Source organism: Megascapheus bottae, chromosome 5, assembly GCF_031878675.1.
Source record: "Megascapheus bottae isolate mThoBot1 chromosome 5, mThoBot2.hap1, whole genome shotgun sequence".
NCBI classification, from domain to species: Eukaryota; Metazoa; Chordata; class Mammalia; order Rodentia; family Geomyidae; genus Megascapheus; species Megascapheus bottae.
Window position 1 is genome coordinate 10,237,787 of NC_143513.1, and position 22,532 is coordinate 10,260,318.

Genomic DNA, 22,532 nt, shown 5'->3' on the forward strand with positions numbered 1-22,532 from the left:
GCTCCACTTGGTATCTTATCACATTAATCTTTCAATTCTTTACAGCAGAGAGAATAAGCATCTTACAAAGAGTATAAGCAGAAGCAGTGAAAATCTGGAGATAGAATCCCAAAACAGGATCTCTAAGACCAGAAGTCTGTTTTGTCCATGACAACAGGCCAACATTGTGTGGCTCAATCTCTGCTGAAGCTGGAAGCAAACTTCCAGTCTTGTTAAGCAATGGTGTGTGGGAGACTATCAGGCCATGAGCACACTGATAGATGAGGCCAATTATATCCTTTTTCACAGCATGTGGAGCATATTTGTCATTCTCCTCAACATATTCTATTATCCATCAAATTTCACATAGCTTACATTTTACTCATAAACCAACAGATGTTAAACTCACTTCTGGAACCCTAGTTGTATATTATAGCTAGTGTCTCTTATGGAAAGTCCTGGGGCATTATTTCCTGACACTCTGGGAGCGTTTAGAGGCAAATGTATTTGTACTTTACAATGATGAAATGCTTTGACTCAAAATATTATGGTAACATGATCTAAGATGCTGCCCAAACCACAACTATCAATTCTACCTCAAGAAAATTACACCATACTACTTTTCCAACATTGGGAAATTTCCATTTATAACACTTATCTCTAAATTATGAAAATGTTTCCATTGAATATGCTTCTGCTGCAACAAATAAATTATAGCCTGAACAAGAACAGGCCTGAAGACCAATGCAATAGAACTGAGGACCCAGATGTTAAACCACAGACCTATGGCCACCTAATCTTTGACAAGGGAGCCAAAAAAATAGAATGGAAGAAAGACAGTCTCTTCAACAAATAGTGCTGGCAGAACTAGTTAAGCATCTGCAGAAAACTAAAGTTGAATCCTTCTTTCTCACCCTGCACTAGAATTAACTCCAAATGGATCAAAGACCTCAAGGTAAAAGCCGACACACTGAAAACTTTACAAGAAGGAATAGGAGATACACTAAGCCTCCTTGGCACAGGTTGAAACTTTCTTAATAAGGACCAAGAATCACAACAAATCAGAGAAAGGCTGGATAAGTGGGACTGCATTAAACTGCAGAGCTTTTGTATGGCAAAGGACATAGCTAGTACATTAATTAACAAGCCTACAGATTGGGAGAAGATCTTCACCAACCATTCAACGGACAAAGGCCTCATATCTAAAATATATCAACAGCTCAAAAAATTGAATCACTCCAAAACTAACCTCCAAAGAAACAACCATCCCATTAAAAGATGGGCCAAAGACTTAAAGAGAGTCTTCTCTGCAGAGAAGAAATAAGAACAGCCTATAGACACATGAAGAAATGCTCAACATCTCTGGTCATAAAAGAAATGCAAATCAAAACAACTCTAAGATTCCACCTCACTCCAATTAGAATGGCCAGGATCAAGAAAACTAATAACAACAGATGCTGGAGGGGATGTGGCCTGGAGGGATCACTACTACACTGTTGGTAGGAGTACAAACTCATTCAACCACTATGGAAAGCACTATGGCAGTTCCTCAAAAGACTAAACATAGAGATCCCCTATAACCCAGCAATTCTACTACTTGGCATTTACCCAACCATCCAGAAACAAGGACATACTAAATCCACTAGCACTATTTACCATAGCAAAGATATGAAACCAACCCAGATGTCCCTCAGTTGATGAGTGGGTCAACAAGATGTGGTATTTATACACAATGGAATTCTATGCTGCTGTCAGAAAGAATGACATCGCCCCATTTGTTAGGAAATGGAAAGACTTAGAAAAAACCATATTAAGTGAAGTAAGCCAGCCTCAAAGGAACATAGGCTCAATGGTTTCCCTCATTTGTCATGATCAGTAGAAACCTTGGGCTCTCCTAGCAGAGATTTGCAATAGAGCAAAACCTAGATACATAAGGCCATACAGTATGATGCTAAATGAAAGGACCTCTAGGATATGGAAACAAAAGCCATATAATGAGTGATTGTTGTCCTTAATGTACTATGTTATCTCTCATCTCTTTTGCTGTCCCTTGGTTATCTCATATTGTTACAGTAATTCACTTTGTTATCTGATATATTGGATAAATGCATATTTGGTTATTTGAGGATAGGGAAGGGGGGAAAACAAGATGAGGGGTGGGAGTGGGGGGGAGGGAAATGGGGACCAAGACATGAGAAAGGGTATCAATGTATGTGAATTAATGCACCTTCTATCTGGTGAATATAATGTAACCCTTCTATTAATTACAATAAAAATATATGAAAAAAAACATGTAACTATAAAAAAATAAATAAATTACAGCCCGACTTAATAAAGCCCAGAAAAAAAGAAAAAAAACTTGTTCTCATCTCAACATTAGAGGAACAATGTAAAGAAAGCAGCTTCAGGGCTGGGAGTTTGGCCTAGTGGTAGAGTGCTTGTCTAGCATGCACAAAGACTGGGGTTCTATTCCTTAGTACCTCATACATAGAAAAAAGCCAGAAGTGGTGCTGTGGCTCAAGTGGCAGAGCTCTAGTCTTGAAAAAGTCGAAGGACAGTGCTCAGGCCTTGAATTCAAGGCCCAGGACTGGCAAAAAAAAAAAAAAAGCAGGTTTCACCTTCTGACAAGTCTACCTTCACCTTGCCATAGCTTCAACCAAATTCCAACTGTTCAAAAAAACTTGCTACCAACAAGTATCAACTCTATATCACTTTGACCAGGTACTAACCGAATTTATAATTTTTTTAAATTAAACATGATATTACTTACATCTATATGTTTGAAGACTATTATCCTAAATTTATAAGAACCAAGAGATACAGAAACTGGTGATGTCTAACATTTTCAGAAATGGAACAAGCATCAATAAGCCTAGGAAGGAAATGATTTATAACCGAGTTCACAGTTCAGTAAAGTCAATAACTGATAACGTCACACAGTAGGGCAAGGGGCACAGAATGCCACTGCTGAGATGGCACTAATGGCAATGCCACACATCAAGACAGGGGGCATAGCATGCAGCTGCTGAGATCAGCATTACGCATGTCACACAGTAGGGTAGGTGCCACAGTACATCATTTCTGAGATGGGCTTTAATGGTGTCACATAGTATGACAGGGAACACAGTGTGCAGTTGCTGACATAGGAATGACATCACACAGTAGGTCAGGCAGCACAATGTGCAGTTGCTGACTTCTGCAGAATCTCTGCAAAAGTGCTTTACTTCCCAGGAATGGCAAGATTGTTTCACAGAACATTTGGAAGACATTACTTTGAAAAATGATGACACTCATACTTCATAAAATGATTGTGGCTATTTTTTAAATGATGGCAGCTTGAACCATTTTACCATGAAGAGGAAAAGAAAATGAAATCTTTTAGAAACCAGATTAAGGAAATCAGACCTTAAGCAGAAAAATTAGAAAGCTACTATTTTATAGTACTCCCCACCAAATCAAAATGCAAGTGTTTTGAAATACAATCTCTAGTGTTTAGACACGAGTCTATGAGAGCAAGTTCCTATTGAGATTTACACTTCCTTAAGAACATGAAGTGAAATTGGGTTTTAATCACTCTTCAAGCTATAACTATATTGAAGAACCTGAAGCCAAAGAGCCATAGAGACTTATGGGGGGGTCTGGGTGTATCTGTAACGAAGAAGTAAATAATTACATGCACTTAAAACTTTAAGGTTGCTCACTGAACTTCCATGTAGTTAAAAGAGCCTACCTAGGTCTAACTGCTCCCTTCAGCCAGCATTTTTCCCTGTAGCTGGAAAAATATTCTCTACAGTTGGCTTATCCAGTGCTCTCCACTTTCTCTCAGATGAGAAAAATGAAAATTTTGTTATTTATTTTGCTCAGCTACTGACCTAATCGTTTGTCAGACTGACACTGTTCTGTAGCAGTTATGGTGGTTATTTTTTTCATTTTGGTTTTTTTTTTCATTTTTTAACCAAATACAATCACTCTCTCTCATACACTTCCCTTCCCCTAGCCTACTAGTGGAAATGGAAGGGCAATTCATCACAAAATTATTCAACACACATTGAACTTTTCCTGACAGAATCGTTTTTCCAGAAAGATAATTTAATTCTACCTGGCACACCAAAAAAACCCAGGATCCCTGTCAAATGGGAAGCCAAAGTGTGCTTTTAAAGGAAAAAGGATTATGTACATGCAGATGTATTTTCTGGAGTAGAATTGCCCTACCTACATGTGACACATGTACATTATACCTCAGAATGCTTTCCAGGGCCTGCTAGAGCCATTTCTTATGAAGACAGGGCACTCGGGGCAGTAGCAGGGTCTGGTAGCCAGCACTTCCGTGATCCCTTCCTGTTCTGTCTGGCTACACACTGCGCTTCATCTACAGTCATGTTTTACACTGCCCTGTCATGTAACTTTAATGCAGAAATAATGGAGACAAAGTCTTAGGGGACAACATAAAACTGCAGTAGGCTCCCTTTCCGCATGTGAAAGCAGACCTGCTATCCCAGCAGGCTGAACACCCCAGGACGATAAAACATTCGCCTTTGAAACATGAAGCCCAGTGTGTAGGACAGACCTACATGGCAGCATATCAGGTTCTTGCCCAACATCTCAACTCTGCTCTTTGAAGCTTCACTAGACTTTTAAGTATATAGAAATATTCTGAATCGAAGCATTAATTTGTCCCTAAATTGTGATTATTTTTCTCATTGTTTAGGCTGAGTTGACAGAAAGGGAAAAAAATGCCTTTCAACAATAACCTTCATTAATCTTTTAAACCTGAGTAATATTGTGGTATTTACAAAAATTAACCCAAAATTTAACAACCACGTATAATCTTGAAAATTAAAAAGTATTAATTATTAATATAATATTGTGTTCTAATTACCTAAATTGTAACTTGACCGGTAAATTTCATATTAAGTTAAGCATTCACTTCATTCAGACCTTTTCAGGCATTTCCCATGATACACCAGATATCATAAAATGTGCTAGGTATTAGTATTACAGGGCTGAATGGAGCAAATATTACAGTGTTGTGTTTTAATTATGGTTAATCAGTACTGACCAATATCATTACTTAAAATTTGTCTTATTAAATTGTAGTGTGGTAGGTATTGTACCATGTATTTTATTTTACCATGCAAAATTGACAAAAACCAGTTAAAATTCTGACATACATCTTTCCTTTTCTTTATTCTTTCATTATCTTGAGTAAAGTAAAACCGAATATGCAAGTGGCAATCAATAATTTTCAATAAGTTGTCAATGTTATCTTGGATGGTTTTCAAGAAAGTCATTTCAGCCTTAGTCCTACCTTGATTGTTTCTCACAACTCTGATACACTTCTTAAATCAATAATCCTCCATGTGCAAGTGCTCTCTAAGGCAGATAGAGTCTTGAGTAATACTCAAGAAATTTGCACATTTAGAAGTTTAGGAAGAGAGGCCAGGAGTTTGGCCTAGTGGTAAAGTGCTTGCCTAGCATGCACAAAGACCCAGGTTCGATTCCTTGGTACCACATACATAGAAAAAGCCAGAAGTGGTTCTGTGACTCAAGTGGTAAAGCTCTAGTCTTGAGAAAGTCTAAGGACAGTGCTCAGGCCCTGAGTTTAAGACCCAGGACTGTCAAAAAAAAATAAGAAAAGAAGTTTATGAAGAATTCATTCATGGTATAAAACCCATCCAACTCATCAAAACTTTTAGTTCGGAAATTGGTTCTATCCCAAACTCTTTCTTTACTCACCGTCAGGATTTCGATCTATCCAGCAGAAGCAATGAGTAAAGGGGTTGGAGGGAGAGAATACAACAAATTACCCAAGGTGAAATTAAAACACTAGCTTTACACACTTCTGCTAAAATAAAATTTAAAATTTCCAGGTTATCACAGATAAGCAGTGAAACCATCAGTCAGTCAGACCACCAGTCAAACACAAGTCTCCATATTTGAAGAGTAGTACCCAAATAAATGCAATCCAATAATGTGCTCCCACTACCACTGTTCGATGCCCATATGAAACAATTATCCAGTCCATATGCGACAAAAAGAAGGAAAGCTCTATGTGCTACCAAAAGTCATCAATCCCACACGACATGGAAGGTAAGTGGACATAAACAATAAAGTCCAAAAGCAGACTAAGACTTTCAACTACATGCCTAAAAAACAATCTTAGCAGGTGCCACTATTAAGGAGTCATGTTTATTTGGGGATTGAGGGCTTATCTTGGTATTCATTCCCTTTCTATACTTTTTTTTTGCCAGTTCTGGGCTTAGGCTCAAGGTTTGAGCACTGTCCTTGGACATTCTCAAGGCTAGCACTCTACCACTTGAGCCTCAGCACCACTTCCGGCTTTTTTGCTATGTATGTGGGGTACTGAAGAATCGAACCTGGGTCTTCGTGCATGCTAGGCAAGCACTCTAACACTAGGCCAAACTCCCGGCCCCCTTTCTATACTTTTTACATCACATTTCAACAAGTTTTATTAGAATATAATAACTGCACAAAGAAGCTTTCTGTGATGTCTTCATATATGCATGTTATGTTTTCTAGTCAAATTCAACCGTTCTGTTATATTTTCCTATTCCTCTACCCCTCTTACACTAATTTATAACCTACGTTCACCCAGTCTATATCTAACCTTTCTATTTTGGAGTACTAATTTATAATTTTTAACTTCTATTTATTGAAAAGCATAATATCCCAAAATAGAATATGCAACCATGAGCTCACAGAGTGATTTTACCATGGTTCATTTTTAAATACAATATATTACTTACACAGTGGGGTTTCACTATGATATTTCTCTACATGTATATAAAGTTTTTTGATTAAATTCAGTCTGATATTCTCTCTTGTGCCACTTCCCCACCTTTTTACAACAGTTAATAAGCTTCATTTCTCTATCTGCACACATGCACATAACGTTGTTAATCATATGCACCTCCCATCACCCTCTCCTTTCTCTTTTTCTTTTCTTTCTTTCTTTTTTTGTTGGTTGTGGGGCTTGAACTCTGGGCTTGGATGCTTTCTCTGAGCTCTTCAGCTCAAGACTATCACTCTATCACTTGAGCCACAGCACCACTTCTCGTTTTCGGTGGTTAACTGGAGATTAGACTCTCATGGGTTTCCATGCCCAGGTTGGCTTTGAACCATGATCCTCAGGTCTCAGCATCCTGAGTAGCTAGGATCACAGATGTGAGTCCCTGGCACCTGACTTACCTTCTCCTTTCTACCATCCTCTTCCAACTGTTCTCTCTTCAAAAAACAGTCTCCATTTTACAATCCTGCACTTTTACTCTATGTTCTCTATTTGAGGGAGGTCATCCAATACTTTTCTTTTTTTGCCTGGTATATTCACTTAACATGATGATCTCCAGTTCCATCCCTTTTTCCTACAAATATGCATATACTCCAATGTGTGCTTGTGTGTGTGTGTGTGTGTGTGTGTGTGTTATTTTCTTTATTAGTTGATGAGCAAATAAGCTGATTCTACAGCTATTGTGAATAGTATTTTGAACCACGATCCTCAGATCTCAGCCTCTGGAGTAGCTAGGATAACAGGCATGAACTACCAGCATCCAACACTGGTTGGTTTCTTGATGATGGCTATTTTGACTGGGATGAGACAGAATCTCACTGTCATTTAATTTGCATTTACATTACAGCTATCGATGTTAAGCATATCTTCATGTATTTATTAGCCATCTGTATTCTTTCTTTGGGGAATTGTCTGTTTAATTCATGTGCTGATGTGTTAATTGAACTGTTTGTTCTTTTGGTGATTAATTTTTAGAGTGCTTCATGTACTCTGGATATTAGCTCCTCAGTCAATGAACAGCTGAAAAGACTGCCTCTCATTCTATGGGTTGTCATTTGATTCTGGTCATTGTTTCCTGTACAGAAGCTCTTGAACTTGATGCAGTCTCTTTGTCAATGCTTGTTCTTATTTCCTGAGCAACTGGAGTCCTACTCGGAAAGTCACTATCTAAAGCTACATCTTCAAGGGATTTTCTGACATTTATTTCTTACAGTTTCAACATTTCTGCTCTTACATTAAGATCCCTAGTTCATCTGGAATTGATTTTTGTACAGGATGAGAGACAAGGGTCTAGTTTCAGTCTTCTACACAAGGATATCCACTTTTCCCAATACCCGTTGTTGAAGTCATTTTTTTCCTCTAATATATATTTTTGATGCCTTTGTCAAAAGTCAGTTATAACTGTGCAAACATATTTCTGGATTTTCTGTTCTAGACTACTGGTCTATGTTGTCTATTTTTGTGCCAGAACTATAGTGTTTTGTTTTTATTGTTTTATTGCATAATTTCTAGTCAGGAATCATGATACCTCCAACACAGCACATTTTGCTCAGGATGGTTTTGCTATGGCAATGGGGTCATTTATACTTCAATATAAATTTTAAATTGACTTTGTATTTCTGTGAAGAATAACGTTGGAACTTTTATGGGGAATACTGAATTTGTAAAGTGCTACAAATTAATACTAGAATTAATATTGTTTTCACATTATTTATTCTGCTGATCCATGAACATGATAGGCCTTTCCATTTTCTATTATCTTCAATTTCTTTCTTCCAAGTTTTAGCTTTCACTTCATTTGTCTTTCCTTAGTTAGGCTTACTCATAAGTATTTAGCTTTTTGAGGTTATTATGACCGGAACTGGCTCACACCTATAATCCTAGCTACTCAAGAGGCTGAGATCAGAGGACTGCAGTTCAAAGCCAGCCTGGGCATGGAAGTCTGTGAGACTCTTATCTCTAATTAACCACCAGAAAACCGGAAGTGGTGCTGTTGCTCAAGTGGTACAACACTAGCCTGGGGCAGAAGAGTTCAGGGACAGAGCCCAGGCCCAGAGTTCAAGCCCCACGACTAACCGAGAAAAAAAAAAAAAAGAATAGAAAAATCTATCCTTTTTTTATATTGACTTTATATCTTGCTACTTTGCCATAAGTGTTTATGTGATCTAAGAGATTTTTGGTGGAAACTTTAGGGTCAAGTACTGGACACCATCATCTGCAAATACAGATAAACGGACTTTTTCCTTTCCTGCTTGTATTTCTTTTGTTACCTTCTCTTGCCTTATTACCATGGCTAGAAATTCAGTGAAAGTAGACTATGAATCACTCCATTTTACCTGTTGGTCTGGTGTAAGAGACAATAGCATTTCCTTCCAATTCTGAAGGTGTATAACTTCTTCTCAGATACACAGAGAAGGACACTGTGCTAGTCATCTCGGGTTCTGTAAGAAAATAAAAGCAGCATAACTTACATGGGGAGGGCACTATTAGCTAAAGTTCATGAGGCACACACAATATGCTACATGCTGCCCTAAGCACTTCTACTTGGAGTAACATAATCTTCACAACAACCACAAGAAAGGTACCATGTGTCACAAAACCAGAAGGCAGAGAGAGTAAGGTTAAACAGTTAGTAGCAGGGCTAGGAACTGATTGATGAATACAATATCAACCACTCTACCAACTGTTCCTCTTTCCTAAGAAAATGAAGCAGAGAAATAGGCTCTGGGAATTCAGGCCAAAAGAAGGAAGAGTCAGAGCAGTACCTCCTCACAGCTTTGATAGGCTACAAGTACGGTTTTAAGAGGAAGACTGGACCCAGTTGTGTGAATAACCACATTGTAGACTGCATGCTTTTCTATGTAAGGCATCTGTCTCCAATCTGTATTAAAAAGGCACTGCCAATTTTTAATTATAAGTTTTTCTAAATATGTTTAGGAAGATAAATTGGAAGTATTACAAAGAAAAATTAGAATGGAGAATCCAGTAGTTGGGCATCATCTACAAAGTTACACCACTCAGTCATGCATTTGAGGAATATTTACTGAGTTCCCACAAGTGTCACATATTCAGGGAAGGCCTGGTTATGCAGAGGCCCATGAAAGAGACAGGAGATTTGGCTGAAAAGCTAACCTATAAAATAAATAGAGAGGCTTGAAAGATAACTAAAACAACCCTTTAGCGGAGCTAATGATACATGCCTTGAATGTAAGTGGTTGGTAATGAGAGACACTATACAAAAAAATCTTGCTAAACATGGCCACTTAAGACATGTCTACTCTTTCAGACATTATTACCGATATTTTATATAGATTCATTTTGTAATTAAATCCTAAAACAACCCTGAAACACGGATATTATTATCCTCTTTTTGCCAATTAAAATAGTTGAGTCTCCAAGTGATTAGTAAAGTACTTTGCAAATTACACATAAAGTGAGTTGAAGAGCTAGGATTCAAATCAGGCCAAACTTCAAAGCCAGTATGCTTTCTTCTAACATACTGATTCCATAAATAGTTCATTGGCAAAACAATAAAGAAAGCTATGCAAATTATAGTATTATATAATAATAGGTCCAACTAGTGAAGGAAAGCACTTAGAAATCCTAACCAATTACTGATTAAATATCTGTGCTTTATACTTGGAGGGAAAACACAACAAGCAGAACAACACATTCATTGATTTTAGGAAAGACTGTCTCACTAGGTAAGAAACATGCCATGAAACAAGTACTGATATTATTTTTTAAGGCCTCACAATATGAGAGACTTTAAACTAAAATGAAAAGCTTACCCATAAATTCAAAGGTGAACTGATCACAAGTCAATACTAATGGTGGCTGCACATAGATAGACAATTTGGCTTTCTGTAATACCACTCGATTCTGCAACATAACCTAGGGAAACAAGTATTTATTAATATAAAATTATGTTTTATCCAAATAGGCCATTACAACCACCTAAAAAATCACGAGCATAAAATTGATAAACATGGGAAAATAAGTAGTTACAAAACAGTATATGTACATGAAAGGACCTCCAAGATATAGAAACAAAAGCCATATAGAGTGATTGTTGTCCTTAATGTACTGTTATCTTTCATCTCTTTTGCTGTCCTTGGTTATCTCATATTGTTACAGTATTTAACCTGGTTATCTGATATATTGTATATATGTGTATTTGGTTATTTGAAGTCAAATAGGGAAGGGAGGAAAACAAGATGAGGGGCGGGGGTGTGGGGAGGGAAGTGGGGACCAAGATAAGAGAAAGGGTATCAATGTATGTGAAGTAATGCACCTTCTATCTGGTGAATATAATGTAACCCTTCTATTAATTACAATAAAAATATATGAAAAAACAGCATATGTACTATAAATATGAGTGCAAACTGGGCAAAGGAGTTGAGCAGAGTTTTCTCCAAAGAAATTTTTTAAAAGATGAGCACTGTGCAAGTGCAGAGATGTGTAGTATTTTGTTTATTTGAAATAGGAAGGGAAGGGGGGAAAACAAGATGATTGGGAGGGGATGGGGGAAAGGTAATGAGTACAAAAACATGAGAAGGGGTATCAATGTGTGAGAAGTAATGTACCTACTACCTGGTGAATATAACTCTAATCCCTTTATACATTACAATAAAAAATTAAATTAAAAAATTAAATTAAATTTTAAAAAAAGAATTAAAAACTAAGCCACACTACACTGTACATGTTAAGGACTGTTGCAGAGTACCTAGAATCCTCATGTCTTGCTACTAGTAATGCAGAACAGTGAAGACAACACTACCTCACAATTACTTGCCAAGGGAAATGAAAACATATGCCTAGGGCCAGGAGTTTGACCTAGTGGTAGACTACTTGCCTAGCATGCATGAAGAACCAGGTTTGATTCTTCGGTACCACATACATAGAAAAAGCCAGAAGTGGCGCTGTGATTCAAGTGGTAGAGCACTAATCTTGAGAAAGTCCAAGGACAGTGCTCATGCCCTGACTTCAAGCCTTGGGACTGGTAAATAATAATAATAATAATAATAATAATAATAATAATAATAATAATAATAATAAACATATGCCCATTCAAATATTTGTAGCCACATTTGCATAAAAGAGTGTAAACATTCAAATATCGATCACAGTAAGCTGATAAAGAAAATAGGATCTCTCTTTACAATGAAAAAATATTCCCCCCACACACAAAAACAACCTCAAATGAAGTACTAATACCTGCTACATGACATAAGTAACCTTTGAAAAACATTACACTAAGTGAAAGTCATAAAGAACATTTTCTGCATAATTATATAGAAAAGGTAGAGACTTGGCAAATCTAACAAAAAATAACATAAACTAGTAGTTGCTTCAAAGTGAGAGAGATGAGAAATGATTAGTGGGTGTGGTATTTCTTTGAAAGAGAAACAAACATCCTAAAATTGGATGTGGTGTGGCTGGCTAATTCTGCAAACACACTAAGAACCATCAAAGTGCTGGATGCACTGTGGACTTGTATGACTTGTATCTTAATAAGGCTGTTCAAAATTGTCTGTCAAAAAACACAGCCTTGGGAGTTTGGCCTAGTGGTAGATAGAGTGCCTGCCTAGCATGCACGAAGACCCGGGTTCGATTCCTTGGTACCACATACATAGAAAAGGCCAGAAGTGGTGCTGTGGCTCAAGGTAGAACAGTAGCCTTGAGGAAAGCCCAAGGACAGTGCCCAGGCCCTGAGCTCAAGCCCAGGACTGGCAAAGGAAAAAAAACAGCCTTGCCCTCATGGCTACTGAATAAATGCCTCCTGAAATAAAGGGGCTCTTATTACTGCAGCTAGACTGTTGTCAATTATTCATCTTCTCTAGTTTCAATATACTTCTTTTTACATTATTCTCTTATGATCCCCTTACGTAGGTGGATTTTCAGGCTACATACATATCAAAGTTCTGCATTTTCTTCCATGGTTTATGATAAAAATACATGGCATAACTAATTTGAAAAGTATCGAAGAATAGCAAGATTACTTGTTCCAGTTCTAAGGTGGCTATCCTTATGCTCTTGATTGGACACACACACACACACACACACACACACACACACACACACACACACACACACACACACACACACATCCTGTGCTAAGAAAATTGATAGTTAGGCCATAAAGGGCAAGAGCTGAGCTGCAACAGAGTGTAAGTGTAGGTATAGAAAGCAAGAACTCTCCTCTGACAATGTCAGTAGAAACCATCAGCCTTGAGGATCTTTACTGGGCTGTAGAGCTGAGGGCCTCATTTTCAGGTTAACAGAGAGAAGCGTAAAGTGTGGCCTCCACTAGGCAAGGTATCTCCTTGGATTTGGTCTCCTGAATTCTGCTTGGTTGTATCTCTATTAGGAGTTCATCACATATGGTTGGTGTGGCAATCCAGACCAACTGAGTCAGAACCTCCAGGGGCAGACACAAGGAACTTTTACATACAACCAAGAATTACCGAGCAATTGTCCCTCACTCTCCTAGAGCAAGCAATCTGCCTTCTTACCAGGTTGTATACATATCATTATTAATAGTGCAAGTCCATTCCTGGAAAGTCCATTGCCAGTCCTGGGCTTGAGCTCAGGGCCTGAACAGTATCCTTGGACTTTCTCAAGGCTAGAGCTCTACTACTTGAGCCTCAGCACCACTTTGGCTTTTTTCTATATATGTGGTACCGAGGTACTGAACTCAGGTCTTTGTGCATGCTAGACAAGCACTTTACCACTAGGCCAAACTACCAGCCCTCATTCCCAATGTTTTAAGAATGATAGTTTTTAATTTTAAGTAAAGAGCATGCATCACTATTCTTTAATATTATATACATACAGTTAAGAGTCAGCAAATGTTGTATATTAACTGTAAGGCGTGCGTGCCTTACATACAGCATAAAAACAAGTCAAACATAAAAATTCTGACCTACAAAATGAAGGTTTTAAAGAGAATTACTCATGCAAACAAATGCAATAACCAAAATAAATGAACCATGCATTCTTTCTTTCACTTTGAAAACCATTAGAACATGAAATGATTGGTACATCACAAATAAAACTTCCTTAAGGATATCTCAGACCTATAAACAAACTAGCACCTCTTTAGTAGAACCTTAGTGGTAACTGTGACAGGAGGAAGCAACATATTAACTGGACTACCATTTTTCAAATAGCTAGCTAGTCTACTAAGCAAAGAGAACCTATTTAAGTATGTTTCTGTTGACAATAACAGTATTGGTATGCATATATACTTTATATAAAATTAATAATAGCCATAACCAGTTTCTATATTCATGAACCAAGCAAGTAATGAAGTCATGTGCATTATATCATTTATTCTTCACAATGGCATAAGTATTGTCATGTATATTGGACAAACGAGAGACCTGGCTCACATGGCTCTGATTGATATGCTCAAGGTCACTGTAATATTGGTGGAAAAGGCACAATTTAACCTCTGTCTAGACTTTCACCAGCAATATTTGAATCATAAAGTAACTTTACAGATAAAAAAGGAGTCCCCATGTTTTGATTTGAAAACAAGGTTCAGAGAAGCCCAAACAAAACAAGCAACAACAACCAACAGCCCCATGGCCATGAGCCAATAACGCTGGAAAGCTAGACAAGAAGATCAGGAGTATCTCTAAGTTTACTTTTCTTATGGGAAAATGAAACTCCTTCTGGTGGCAATGAGCAGTTTGTAAGGGGCAGACATTCTGACTCTGCCTGGCACAAGGGCATCTACTTTTCACACAAATCACACAGCTCTGCATTGTTACCAAGAAGGTGTACATAAGATTCAGATGCACAATCATGATAGCTCCATACATAGATTTATCGAACCCTAACAATTAGCAACACACAAATCAAATAGATGGGATAGGACAAAAATAACTATAGTAACAAAGAATGGCTGTATGGGAGCCAAAAGGAGAGTTACAGACTTGGCTAAATCATAAACCTTGTATTTTAAGAGGAAAATAATTATGGATTATTAAGGAGAAAATATAAAATGTTAATACAAGAATTTTCCGTGCTGTTTTCCTCTTCTAACGAAATGAAATGTAATCCTTAGGAAATATAATACTATTTTTTTATCCTGGATGTCTAAATATGGCTCCATAGGCCAGGTATGAACCACCTCTCAGCCTTGCTGACTGGAACAGATGGTCATGCATCAAGCACACATATTCAAGGTAGCCACATCTTCATTCACTTGGAACGGATGGAAAATTTTTCTCAATTAACAGGATTTATTATGATGGAAACTTGCATGGTTATATATCTTGGCTGTCGTTCTTATAAAGGGCTATAAGGGGAGATTTATAACTGAAATTTGTATAGGGACTGTGAGACAGGGTGAGGAAACTGCCATGTCTGATGTGTGAAGCCAGCCAAAAATCCTATTGTATTCTCCCTATGCTTTCACAATGGCTGTGAAAGAACTGGGACCGAGGCATTCTCAAATACACTAAATGCACTTCAGTAACAGAGGAAAATTTTCCAATAATGCTAGCCATCACTCTAGGTGGCTATGGCTACATTGAATCTGAGATTCAGAGCCACCTGGAATGATGAATCTGAGATGCAGTGTAGCCAGAGCAACATGATCTGCTTTTGGTACAAGACTTCTTTTAGCTTTCACTGTACTCCTGGGCTCTTACATGCCTGTGTCTGCATGTAACATTATCACATAGGTATAAAACAGGTTTTTTCCCCACACAAAGGTACAGATCATTCCTGGAACTTCACACTTTTATTCTTGTTTGATTTCTTGCCACTAATGTCTTTCCACATTTAGAAGAATTAATGAAATCTTTGATTGAATAGGGGAAGGCAGACTGGGGAAAGACCACCCTTGTTTCCAGTGGCAAGAATCCAAAATAATTAGCTTAGGAAACTATCGTAGATGGGCTGCCTTCAACTTTGACCAAAGATCTCCACACTTGGGCCACCTGCTGCTGCAGTATAAGTGAACACAATTGGTAAAGCCTGGCTCCCTGTTAAGCTGCTCCAAAGACAGCAACTAATAATCTAAGAAAATACAAAGTCATCTCCAAGTCTGGACTACAGGAATCGCCAAAATCCACAACTCGCCTTGGCTCCCAAGGTCTGGGCAGTGATAAATATTTTCAGCTTAATAATGTGCTGACTGATTACCACACTTTGACCTAAATGCCTTAAGAGGGTTCTACATTTGAGTTCTAGTTCTAGAAGTCCACAATGACAGGACTGAAAATCTTACCCCCAAACCACATCCTCTACATCTATTTTTCCAGGACTATCAATTTGTCGTTACTCTATTTTGTGACTTCTTCATGCTGTATTTTCTTGCTAAAAATACATCCATTCAAAGCTAACATTGTGGCACAAAAATGGAAATTCTTTTCAAACACACATAGATACAAGTATTCATCACATCACAGCTGACTGTGACCATGTTACAATAAACCATGCTACAGTACAGAGGATAGGCTACTAAGAATGAAGATACCAAAGTTCATGTCTAAAGATAAGAAGTGCCCTTAAGTGAGGGGAAAGGCATTATCATTATTCACACTATATACATAGTACTGAATGCAATAATCCAAATGGCTGGCCCCTACAATTTCCCCAGCCTGCTTCTGGGAAACAATAGTGACAATGTAAGGAAATACATAGTATTGTTTATACATATGTATAGTCTAAAATCTTGTACCATACCTTAACTGTGATAGAAGGGACAAGGTCAGTTCCAAGTTCAACATCAGTGGCTTGCTGTAGACACAAAATTGAAAAAAAAAGTTGGCAAAAAGGATTTCAAGATTACTCAGCATAAGTGACTACAGACACAATGTACACTTCCCATCACCAATTAGGGAACAAACCAGAAGGAACTTGACACTCTAACGACAGACTACAGAGTTAGTGCTAGGATTCTAAGAATGAACCATACTCCCCAGCAAGAGGTTCATATTCCACTTAAGGCTCCATTGAAAATCATATTTTAATTCTGATCCAGCTGCTCAATCAGGAAGATGATAGAGATAGCAAAGCTTGTCTCTATTACAAAGGACTCCATTCCAATACAAATTATGTTACTATTTTTTGAGATGTATGTTTTGTGAGATTCAAACTAAAATATGAATTAAGGCTTTTGTTCCCGTACTTTAACACCTCAAATGCAGGAAATGATCATATTTAGTACCTGTGGATCTAGAAGAGACACCAACGCCTCCTGCAATCCATATCTAAAGACCTAGGTATTTCAAGAGCTATAGTCCTTTGGGAACATGAAGTTATAGTCAGAAAAATGGCTGTAAGAAGACACCATGGCATCAGAGCCACATAAATTGTTGGGCAAATGTCTTCCGATAAAATAAATGTGATAATCACAAGAAATCTCTTAGGAAGGAAAAACAATAGTGACCCAGGGAAATGAAGGTAGGAAGAGACATGAAGTTCAGAGAGCATTACTGGGGCTGTAGTGGGAATGATGCAATGTGATGCCACACTACTACGTTGGGGCCTTTTCCTACCAGGACTCACACTGTACCAATCTCATTGAACCTTCAGTGAAATCTTGTGAGGTAAGACACTGATCTGGATTGAAATTAACTCAATATTATAGTACTGAGAAAAATAAGAAATAAGGCAGATCAGAGGAAGAATGAGACCTTTTCTACTCCTCTTCCTCGCTCCCCTTGTTGCTTTTCCAAATGGAAATCTTGCCTAAGAAGCTCCTTACTGGTATTAAGAGAACAGAAATCTCTTGTAATCTCTCTGATGTTGAACTTGGAACTGACCTTGTCCCTGCTATCACAGTTAAGGTATGGTACAAGATTTTAGACTATACATATGTATAAACAATACTATGCATTTCCTCACATTGTCACTATTGTTTCCCAGAAGTAGCCTGGGGAAATTGTAGGGGCCAGCCATTTGGATTATTGTATATAGAGTAAATAATGATAATGCCTTTCCCCTCATTTAAGGGCATAGCATCGTGTGTAATAAAGCCTAAGTCTGAAGTTTGGGGGATTTGCTTTTGTACAGGCACTGAGATTCAGGCTCTATGCCTTGTTTTAGCACAGCTTTATTTTTTTTTTCCAGTCCTAGGGCTTAAACTCAGGGCCTAAGCACTGTCCTTGGGCTTTCTCAAGGCTAGAGTTCTACCACTGGCACCACAGCACCACTTTTGGCTTTTTTTTTTTTTTTTTGCTAGTCCTGGGCTTGAGCTCAGGGCATGAACCCTGTCCTTGGGCTTTCTCAAGGCTAGAGCTCTACCACTTGAGCCTCAGCATCACTTCCGGCTTTTTTCTATGTATGTGGTACCGAGGAATTGAACCCGGGTCTTCATGCATGCTAGGCAAGCACTCTACCACTAGGCCAAACTCCCAGCCAGCTCAGCTTTCTTGCTTGCAGCTGGTGCTCTATTATTTGAGCCACCCTTCCTGCCCAGCTATTTTGCTGGCTATTTTGGTGAACTAGTCTCATGGACTTTTCTGCCTGGACTGGTTTCTAACCCTGATCCTCCAGGTCTTAACCTCCTGAGTAGCTAGGATGACAGGCATAGGATATGAGCACCCAGGTGATTTCCTGAAGTTTTTAAGGGGATGCCCATAGTTTAAAGAATGCATTTTTATCTCCATTCAAAATATGTAAATATACCTACAGACACTGAATCAAAGTTAGGAGAAACTGTCACAGAAACTTCCAAATCATCTTCTTTCTCAGTTGTAGGCCAAACACCTATAATTTAAAAACAAAAATAGATATTTAGTCATAAAGTAAATCTGCTATATATAGTATTATTTAAGTTCACATAATATATACAAACTATCTCATAACACTCTCAGGTTTAAAAATAATGTATCAGTTAAAAACCTGATACTAATTCTTTCCCTCTACAATACTATAAGGAAAAATTGGCTTCCTCCAAAGATATTAACTAAGATGGAAGCCATTGACTGACCAGTACTGTGAATTTTAATGGTCTCTCCTTAACTGTTAGTGAAAGTCCAAATCAGAAGAATCCTTTTAAAGGTAGGTTGGCTGAAGATATCAACTTGGAAATATATAGAGCGCTGACTTAATAATTTTACTTAATAATTACCCTGTGTCTGTGATTCATATATGTCATCTCAGCTTCTTAGGAAACCTGGAAGACTTTAATTCAAAAGAAGACAGATTAGAAAGAAAAGTTCATGAGATTGATCTCTAATTAACAAGAAAAAAAGCTGTGTGGAAGGCATGGCCCAAATAGTACAGAACCAGCTGTGAGCAAGAAAACTAAATGAGAGTACAAGGCCCTGAGTTCAAATCCTACTGCCATAAAGAAAAAGGTAACAGTGATGATAGTAGTGGAGGAGGAGGAAGGAGAGGGGGAGGAGGAAGGGGGAGGGGGAAAAAGAAAAGGAGCAGCAGCAAAATGGTGAGCAGGCCGGGTACTTGTGGCTTACATCTGCAGTACCAGCTACTCAGGAGGCTGATATCTTTAGATAGTTCAAAGACAGGCTGGGCAGAAAAATCCCTGGGAGACTCTTACCTTTAATTAACCACTCAAAAACCAGAAGTAGAGCTGTGGTTCAAAGTGATAGAGTGCTAGTCTTCAGCAAAAAGAACTCAGAGATTTCACCCAAGCAATGAGTTCAGGCCCTAACTGACAAAAATTAAAAGGCAGAAGACCAGCCCACCCCTTCTCTCTGGCCCCGTCTTGCCATGTACCTTCTTCTCCCATGTCTTCTGCCATGTGCTGTAAGTTCCTTACCTAGAAGCAAACTGTGACCTAATTCTGCTGCCAATAAGAGGACCTGGCTGGATTCAAACTAAGGAGCTGAGTGTGGAATACCAAGCTTTGTTCCATATCTAAAAATATCTAAGCATTCTCTTTGCTTAGATATCACAGAATGATTAGGAACTGCAAACATTAAAATCTGAGATGATGTCAATAGTGAGTTTTGCTGGAGTCTGCAGTGGCTTCTCTAGGGTAATGAACACTCATTTTCACATGTACAAAAGCAAAACAGCCCAAACTTTCTTGCTCAAGGGCATCTATGGCCACAAAGAAATCTCTTTCAGCTGTGAAGGGGGGGGTCCCCAGAAATTTCATATGCAATTAGTGTTGATCAAACTCCTATTAGCATATTGCTTATGGAAAGAGCAAAAAATCTCATGATATAAACTGTAAAACACAGACATACACACTCATTATTTAATAGACTCTAGGATTTCATGTTTCATAAACATACCACTCTATTCCAATTATACTTACAATGACAAAATCAGTATTATAATTCAATTAATCTCCCAAATATTGGTACCGACAATGGGAAGAACATGTATATTGCAGTATGACACATCCAATTTTAACCATTTTCTATGAGCCTGGAGAGTGCTGACAACAAATCAGTCTTAACTAATAGGAGGCACTTAAACACCTGAGTCTCACTGGTTTACTTTCAAAACTTTCCAAGAGAATGTGTAAAGCCAAAGCATAACAGCGTCATTTTTAATATTCATATTTTTAAATATATCATCTCAATTTCTTAGAACGAGGGGAATATAATCTTGGAAATACAGACTCAAAAATACATAAATATAGTAAAGTGACTGGACCAGGCTTAAGATGGGTTCTTCTATTTTCATTGGCTTTGGATGCTCTGCTTCTTTTATTATTCCTACTTGTTTTAACATTTCTTTTATGTGAAAATAGTCCATATTTTTTCTCATTAAAAAAATACTTTTACCTGACCGTGAAGAGAGAACTTAAAGTAATGCTTTTCACATGTCCAACTCAAACTGCGCATTGGTGTTTTATTTCTCCTTTTAATTTACAATAAAATTATACCCTTGTGAGTCCCAAAGTAAGATAATATTGAGTTATTCAAAATGTAGGAACTGAAAATACCATTAGTGTGTGAGTCATTAGAAATCAGCACACCACAGGCTTTACTCCATCTGGATGGCTAATTAACTCCAAACATAAAGTATATAACTATGTTATGAATTGCTGCATTTGGTGGATCAAATAGTAACTCATGAAAGATGCTGGGTTCTTTTTTAAAGAAGCAACTAACACTTTTACATGGATATTTGAAGCTAATAAGTGACCACTAAGTTTTGATATTCCTAAGACCTACCACCCCTATCCAAAGAAGTACTGCTTCTTCCTTCCGGTTAAAGCCAACCAAGGAAAGCTAAATGGCCCTGCTCCTGACACAGCCAACAGAAAACTGCTTTCAGTAGGACCGAGTTAAGAAGCTGTAACCCACCAAGAGAATGTACAGACTGTAAGTAATGAGCAGCACTCTCTCACAGTAGGTCTTCAATTAAGGTGGGAAACTCAACTAACACATGCGAAACAATAACCACATAACAGGTAACATAACTTTTATAATAAATACTAAAATTCAATAATAGAAAGCAAGAAACTAGATACCTTGTGATTTAAAATCTTTGATGAATTTCTGAAGTTCTTTCATCTCTACATCAAGCTCATCATAGTTGAGTTCTCGAGATTCAATTACTGGTGCTTGGAAGAGAGAAGGGTCTGTCCCCAGATATGAGCATTGTAAATGACCCTCATCACTCAAGGTGACCACCACGCCCTTTAAGTCACTACAATAAGGAAGAATAAACAGGAGATAGAATTAAAATTTCAGCAGAGATGTCTTGGGAAACTACAGTTTAACCCAATTAACATCTAACATATAAATAGGAAAATGACTCCAGATCTATTTTTCACATTTTACTTCAGACTCAATTCAAAGTTTTCAGACATTGTATTAGAGGGAGAAAATTTAAAAATTTTCTAAACAGCCACCATAGGTGCTTATCTCCAACTGGCAAACTCAAGCCAGCCATGAATGGTATACCTGGGGTCAAAGGACAGAGAGATGACACTGAAAATCTGCCAATTTGAAGGAGGATGAGGGATGGGAGCAAGGCAAGGATGGTGCAGGGACAGAATGACAGAGCCTCTTTCCATAGGCCTGCCCACCATAACTTCACACATACACACACACACACACACACACACACACACACACACACACACCCTTCCTTCACCCTTCCACCCCCAACCCCCATTCAAGTAGCCCTCTGTCCTTGCTCTGCTTTATAGCTCTTTCTCCATCACTCCTCCATTCATATTATCTATCTCTTCCACAGAACCACGCCCTGGAAATAAAACTTCCAGTGCAACAGTGTTTAACACTGCTACTCCCTCAAAGGTCCCTCAAAGAGGCAGAATCTTTGAGGGGTACTATCACAAAGTCTCTGATCCCATAAATGTGTTAAAGCTGATTGTTTTAAAGGCTTAGAGAACAAAAGGAAAAGGAAAGAAAAGTCTCAGGCTCCAAGGAATTTTGTGTTGTTTTATACTAGGGAATACTAGACCTTCCACGTACTAGCATGAAATGATGAGGATTCGGCAAGAAGGTCCACACCAGTGTAGCCCCTGACTTAGACTCCCAACTTGTAGACAACGAGGGAAATTGTTTTCTGGGGTTCTGTTCCAGAATAGCATATAATATGGTTTAACACAGTATCTTTGTATTCTTCTCCCAGCCTCCCTTATCTCTGGTTTTACTCTGGAAACTAATCATAATATATAAAATATGAGTGGTTTTAACATGATATTTTAAAAATAAAAATTCAAAGTTTTTGAACCTATTATTAAAATGTAGGTAAGAAGAATACTACTTGCTTCCTTAATTTTAACAGAAATCTCCAACATCACAAATAACTTGACACCTAATAAATG

General features: G+C 37.9%; 1 protein-coding gene across 15 annotated transcripts in view; it reads right to left on the minus strand.

Moving 5' to 3' along the window:
* Window positions 1-22,532, minus strand: part of Bbs9 (Bardet-Biedl syndrome 9) — a 304,919-nt gene that overhangs the window by 168,613 nt on the left and 113,774 nt on the right. For 13 of the 15 annotated variants that reach the window (XR_016535495.1, XM_090332660.1, XM_090332659.1 and 10 more), the window contains 6 exons: window positions 21,207-21,385; window positions 18,441-18,517; window positions 16,490-16,543; window positions 10,579-10,681; window positions 9,124-9,228; window positions 5,716-5,730 (listed from right to left, as the gene is read on the minus strand). Coding sequence is in view for 14 of the 15 variants with exons in the window: in XM_090332660.1 (XP_090188786.1) it covers window positions 5,716-5,730; window positions 9,124-9,228; window positions 10,579-10,681; window positions 16,490-16,543; window positions 18,441-18,517; window positions 21,207-21,385 (533 nt within the window). In the remaining variant the exon portion in view is untranslated. The remainder of the gene's footprint in view (window positions 1-5,715; window positions 5,731-9,123; window positions 9,229-10,578; window positions 10,682-16,489; window positions 16,544-18,440; window positions 18,518-21,206; window positions 21,386-22,532) is intronic. The other 2 variants (XM_090332662.1, XM_090332658.1) reach the window with 1 other exon arrangement.